The 7,180-nt window shown below is 29.6% G+C and overlaps 1 protein-coding gene across 1 annotated transcript; it reads left to right on the forward strand.

Moving 5' to 3' along the window:
* Window positions 1-2,381: 2,381 nt before the first annotated feature.
* LOC130823330 (secreted RxLR effector protein 161-like) lies at window positions 2,382-4,360 on the forward strand. Its single transcript, XM_057687968.1, has 3 exons — window positions 2,382-2,476; window positions 3,734-4,053; window positions 4,230-4,360. Exons 1-3 carry the CDS (start codon window positions 2,382-2,384, stop codon window positions 4,358-4,360), a joined length of 546 nt encoding a protein of 181 aa, XP_057543951.1.
* Window positions 4,361-7,180: the final 2,820 nt, after the last annotated feature.

Raw genomic sequence — 7,180 nt, forward strand, 5'->3', positions numbered from 1 at the left:
AGTATATATATGTATATGTATAATATATATATATATATATATATATATATATATATATATATATAGTATATATATATATATATATATATATATATGTATATATATATATATATATATATATATATATATGTATATATATGTATATATGTATATATATGTATATATATGTATATATGTATATATATGTATATGTATATATATATATATATATATATATATATATATATATATATATATATATATATATATTATATATGTATATATGTATATATATATATATATATATGTATATATATTTATATGTATATATATATATATATGTATATATATATATAAATATATATATATATATATATGTATATATATATATATATGTATATATATATATATATGTATATATATATATATATATATATATATATATATATATATATATATATACATACATATATATATATATATATATATATGTATATGTTTATATATATATATGTATATGTATATATATATATATGTATATATATATATATGTATATATATATATATGTATATATATATATATATGTATGTATATATATATATATATGTATATATATATATATATATGTATGTATATATATATATATATATGTATATATATATATATATGTATATATATATATATATATGTATATATATATATCTATATATATATGTATATATATATATATGTATATATATATATGTATATTATATATGTATATATATATATATATATATATATGTAATATATATATATATGTATATATATATATATGTATATATATATATATATATATATGTATATATATATATATGTATATATATATATATATATGTGACGGGGCCTTGCTTTTTCAAGGGGGAGAGTTGAGCCTCGAGAAGGACTGTTGAGAGGAAGATCCTTGGCCCTTCTGCATTCTCTACAAGGTTCAAACCCCTTTCTTCAAAATAGGTGACGTGTTGTGGGAGAGCAATACAAGCGTCGTGCTGCTAGGCGAATCTGTGGAGTGCGGTACCGTAGATGGTGAAAGTCCAGTAGCCGAAAGCATCACTAACTTACGCTCTGACCCGAGTAGCATGGTGCACGTGGAATCTCGTGTGAATCAACAAGGACCACATTGCAAGGCTAAATACTCCTGGGTGATCGATAGCGCAATTTCCATGGCGAGGAAAAGGCATAATAGCTCCTACAAGAATATAATGCCACCTCGTACTCCAGTTCAAACTCGTAATCTAATACAGACTTCTCAAAATACGAATCAAACCCGGGGGCGAGATGAGAGGATCCCGGATATGGACCGAACTGTCTCATGACGTTCTGAACCCAGCTCACGTACCAAGAAAGGTGCACTGATTCTTTCCCTGAGTGACTAACCGTAAAGAAAGAGTGGTCTAGGATCAAAGGAAAGGCGTTCCGATATGCAACAAAGCTCTAAATGTCTTGCTTTCAAAAGTCTCTTCTTTTCATGGGAAAAGTGGCAAGTAATCTGGAAGACATCCCAGCAACTGGTTGTGTTTAGTTCTTGAGCATGTTGGGAGATTAGGCGGCAGTTGAAAAAGCTGCTCGAAAGGCATAGGGCTAAAGAGAGAGCCAAAAAAGGATCTTTCGTGTATAATCCTGCATAATCTCGAATGTTTTCAGTTTCGGTAGGCTTTATTGAAACCGTTGAATTCGAAATATGATAAAGTAGCTCCTGGGTGGGCCTTCTCCTGTTCATCAACTCGAACATTCTTCTGCAGTTGATGTTATGGATCAGCCTTACTCTTCAGGCCAGCATCTTCTGCCCATCAGCCCAGGTCAGACGACCCCAAAGGACCAGACATAAACCACCCGCTAAAGCAAATGGTAAATAAGACAGCTTCGAGTCTATCGGGGGAGGATGTGGTGGTAACCCCCGCAGCTTCGTCTAAAGCCTGGCGTACCGATAGCAAAGAACACAAGAACGAGAAATGAAAAAGAATGCTATGTAACTAGAGTATTTTCTAGAAAACGAACTGGGACTTAGTTCGTATTAGTATATAGATTTATGTCTAGCCTTTTCATGATGGAATTCCGCATATTTGCCATTCTGAGGTGGAATGCTTCACTCGGGTTCAAGAAAGTAAGGTGCTTGGCGAACCCGTTAGAAGATAAAGTCGAAAGGGTACGAAAGAAATCCGATTTCTGTTTCTTTTTCGATCAAAAGTACTATGTAAAATCCTCGGTTTTTCCGCCTTTGGCGATTACCGGCTGGAAAGGCTTGGCTCAACATTAGATTTCTTTGAAAAGCTCGATAAGGATATCTCAAAGCAGTCGTGCTCTTGCTGTGTCCCACTTGTAAAAAGAGATGCAAAAAAATTGTGCTGCGGTAGCCAAAGGTATGTCTTTCTCATTTGTACCTCTTACTGTGAAGAATGGTCTTTCTGTTACTCAGCTAGAGAAGGCACATGACACGAGAAATTCAATTCAGGTCCGGTGCTAATAGAAGTTGCTTACTCTCCTAGTAGCAGACAGGAGGGCCATGCCTGAATTTAGACCGGTGCGACAACGCTTTTTAAAAGCCAAAAGGCTAGTTCAGTTGTAACAGAATCTTCTTTTCTAAATATAGGTTTAATATAATACAATAGTAAGTAATGCTAAAGTGAAAGTCTATCAAGCCGTGATTATATATATATATATATATATATATATATATATATATATATATATATATATATATATATATATATATATATATATATATATATATATATGTACAGAAAAATTTTCGTTTAAAAATATTAATATTTACTATTTTAATTAAAATTATTTCAGATTATGCGATTTTTGGCAATCAAAATGAATAAATCATATAAATTAAATTACAACGAATTAATTCACCAAAATTTGCATAAAATTAAATTTATATATTATAAACACATATAAAATTTATGGGCATAATTTTATGTAAATAAATATATGTAAGAATTTATACCTTTAGTAATTTCACTATTAATCAATTTCCTTTGTTGTAGAATTTCTAGTCAGAAAATTAGCTTCCTCCCCTTGAATTTCTATAATTAACACTAAATACTATTATTAGGAAATTTTTGAGGATTTTTAGGAATTTTTTTTTAGGGTTTTTAGAGTTTTTTTTTTAGGAATTAGCTTTTGTGAATTTAATTTCTATTTTCCTTCTCTTCATTTTTTTTTACCCACAGTATGTTTTGGATATAAATAGGCTAAGATTGTAAAATTTATTTATTATTTTAATTTTAATTTTCCTTCATGGGTAAGAAAATAAGGATAAGAACTAAATGAAAATTATGCCACCTATCCCAATTGCCGCCAACTTCAAGATATTTTATTTTATTTTATTTTATTTTTTTAATTTTATTATTATTGAATATATATTTTTTTAATCATAAATTAATATAGGAAATAAAAAGATTAAGTTATTGTAGGTAATTTTGCTAGACTTAATATTTAGGTAATTTTTTTTAAGAGAAATAAATTATATATAAAAGAAAATCAAGAACTTAAGAACGATTGGAATAAAATTCGAAATGGCATTAAAAAACAATAAAACGAAACGATTATTGAATTTGCATGTGTGTGTGTATACACACACACACACACACACACACACACACACACACACACACATATATATATATATATATATATATATATACATATTCCGGAGGTGTATCGTCGGCTTGTTGGCCGTTTGATTTACCTTGCGGTCACTAGACCCGATTTAGCATACTCCATTCATATCTTGTCCCATTTTATGCAAGAACCTCGCAGTGAACATTGGGAAGCAGCTTTGCGTGTAGTTCGTTATTTGAAAGGTACACGGGGTCAGGGTATCTTATTGAGTGCTGATAGTGATCTCACCTTGCAAGGTTGGTGTGATTCGGATTGGGTGGCTTGTCCTCTTACTCGTCGCTCTGTCACAGGTTGGTTGGTGTTTCTCGGGCATTCTCCTATCTCTTGGAAAACTAAAAAGCAACCCAATGTGTCGACATCTTCTGCAGAGGCTGAATACCGCTCCATGGCGGCAGTTACTTGTGAGCTTAAAGGCTTAAGGGCTTATTGTTGAGTTTGGGCGTGCACCACCCATAGGCAATCAAACTGTTTTGTGATAGTCAATCTACTTTGCACGTTGCAAAGAATCCGGTTTTTCATGAACGAATAAAAAACATTGAAGTTGGTTGTCATTTTGTTCGAGATGCGATTGTTGAAGGCTTGATTTCTCTATCGTGTGCCCCTACTACTTCTCAATTGGCTGACATCTTCACAAAGGCTTTTAGGAAGTCACAGTTTGACTATCTTCTCTCCAAGTGGGGCATTTTCGACACTCATGCTCCAACTTGAGGGGGGTATTGAAATAATATATTTTGTGGGTATCATATATTTTGGGAATAATATATTGTGTGGGAATATGTTTTGTTGTTATCTTTTATATTTTGTTTCTTTATTTTAGTCATTATTACGTGTATAAATAGAGGTAGTATCTCTCATTATTATTTAATACAAACTAAGTATTCAAAACCCAAATCAACCTTCATTTCCGCATTATGATTTTCTACAAAAAAAATGATTCATATTATTGGGGTAACATTCTCAAAATAAAACAAAGTATTTTTACCAATATAATTGGTGTATTTTAAGAAGATAAATAATACTTCGGATTATTTTGAAAAGTTTACCCCAATGACTAGGGTTCTTTTGTGTTGATTCATAGTGGAGATTATTTTGGGTGAATGAGTTATGGTTATAATTATTTTTGATATTTTTTTCTAATTTTTACCGTAATTTTTTACGACTAAATTTTTATCAATGGAATTTTCCTCAATATTTTTTATTTTAAAGATAGTATTGACTAATTTTTCTTTAAAAATACAATGAAACCGCCAAATTATTTTTAAACCACAAAATAAGTGTATGAGTCAATGCAACTAGTCAATTAATGTTGATTATTTTACTCCAAGTTAATAAAATATTTAGTAAATTCAATTAATTATTCATAGAGATAAATCTCAATTCCAAGGGTGTGACTTGTGAGGTTCCTATCAGTTTATGCAAGTGTCGGTCATTGATTAATTCAATCAGAAATTCAGGGTATCAACTACTAATATATACTCCCTCCTACATATGTACCATTTTCATATTAAGTTAGGTAGTATTTGGCAACATAAAATTCATTTGAAAATATAAAATTTAATTTTAATATTCAAATTTAAGAATTGTAAATGATACATATATACTTGAAATTTGTAAATTTTGATACTTGACCAAATTTTACATTGTAATTGCAATTCTACGGAATTGACCCAATTTCCTATTTTCAAATTCAAGATTTGCCAAACATAGTATTTGACCCAATTCAACATTTAGAATTGAATTTCAAGTTGCCAAACATACCATTAAATCATTTCAAATGTCTCATTTATATTTTGGGTACCGTCTTTTTATAATAATTGGACTCTCTCTCCTATACATGTGGTCCCATGTAGCTATAAATTGCACTCTCTCTCTTATACATGTGTTAAACCTCACTATAAATTGAGTTTTCTCCAACATATATGGTCCCATTTAACTACCTAAAAATTAATGAAAAGTCAAATGGAACATATATGGTGAATATGAGGGAATACATCCTATATCCCAAGGTTTTTCTATGTATAAATATTTATGTATATTTTTTCCTATGGGTTTTACTTTTTTTTTTTTCATGATCTACACGCTTTTTTTTAATTAGTAGTGGTCATAAACTCATAATAATCAATTTAGTGTCCCACAAAGAGTCAAAGTTCGAAAAGAAAAGTTAGACAGACCATAACATATCCCCTTAAGAGAGAGGAAACATGTTTTTTAATTTTTGTTTATATATATATGTAACTTATTTTTTTTTATCTTATTTATATACTCCCTCCGTTCTTTTTTATCTTTCATTTTGGGTTTTCACACATATTAAAGAAGATAGAATCGTTGGGTTGTAGTGGGTATTATTTTATTTAAATAGTAGTGTAAAGTAATGATTGTATTGGAAGTATGAGGTTGTAGTGGGTATTATTTTAATTAAATAATAGTGTGAAGTAATGATTGTATTGAAAGTATGAGAAAGAAAATAATTATAAATAAAAGAATAGAGGTACATTAAAAGAAAATGGGAGTTTTAAGGGGTAAAAGTGGGATAAAAACTTTCTAAAAATAGAAAGTATTCTAAAGTGGAAGAACTTTTGAAACTACCCGTTATAGTAATGTGGAAAATTAAAAAAAACGGAGGGAGTATTTCTTAAATTTTTCATTATATATTTTATTTTTCTCTTATAAATTAACTTGCTCACAAAATATACTTATTGTTAGGACATGCCATGAGGAATATAATTTAATAATAGTTCTGTTTTATATTTTGATGTGTCCACAGATCAAGAGTTGACAATTCAATTGCTCCGGTTGTTAAACTACCAAGCCACCAAAACACAAAACAAAAATAATGTCTAGGGTTCACTTGGAGTATTTGGACGCACATTTTTGGATTTATTTATATGTATTTTTGTAGATTGAGTCTTTTTTACGAAAATATTAAAATTTAACAAAAGTGTCCTAGCTTTAAAATTATATGATTGATTATATTTATGGATATTGAATGGTGTTTGTGACTATTTTTGATTTTAATTAATGTGATGGGCACATTGAGTTGTGATTTGTGAAGGATCCCCATTAGTATGTTATTGTTCTATTGTTTCTTTAGGTCGAACACGTATGAAATTATTTTTAGCACCTTTTCAAAAGGCGTTATATTAATTTTGAGTTGAATCACTTATATGTATGTCAACACTTTTTCTTATTTTTCCAATGAGATTTTGAATTTACTCAACATTACCTCCCTCAAACCAAAGACCACATCACTTGTGTCCTCTCCTCCAACGATATAATTTGTCTCCTTGCATAGTCGCTTCACCACGGGACTTGCTTTCTTGATCTCCATGTTAAGAAGACTCTCGATAGAAGTCACAAAAACCAAATTCTCCCAATGCGAGATCACATTGAAAACCTGCTGAAAACGACGATATATTAGAGTTCGAACAATGTGTTTCAAACTCCAATATTGCCAAGATCGAATATATGAAGTTTAGTGATAAACAAATTATGCTATCAATAATATCAATGTTTGTAGGAGAAAGTAAA

Source organism: Amaranthus tricolor, chromosome 1 (genome assembly GCF_026212465.1).
Source record: "Amaranthus tricolor cultivar Red isolate AtriRed21 chromosome 1, ASM2621246v1, whole genome shotgun sequence".
Taxonomy (NCBI): Eukaryota; Viridiplantae; Streptophyta; class Magnoliopsida; order Caryophyllales; family Amaranthaceae; genus Amaranthus; species Amaranthus tricolor.

What these genes read in the sequence shown, in the direction of transcription:
- LOC130823330 (XM_057687968.1), top strand. Translation starts at nt 2,382, where the DNA reads ATGTCTTTCTCATTTGTACCTCTTACTGTGAAGAATGGTCTTTCTGTT. An exon ending in AGAAATTCAATTCAGGTCCG is followed by an intron (nt 2,477 to 3,733) that starts GTGCTAATAGAA and finishes TGCGGTCACTAG; the next exon opens with ACCCGATTTAGCATACTCCA. An exon ending in CTCCATGGCGGCAGTTACTT is followed by an intron (nt 4,054 to 4,229) that starts GTGAGCTTAAAG and finishes CGATTGTTGAAG; the next exon opens with GCTTGATTTCTCTATCGTGT.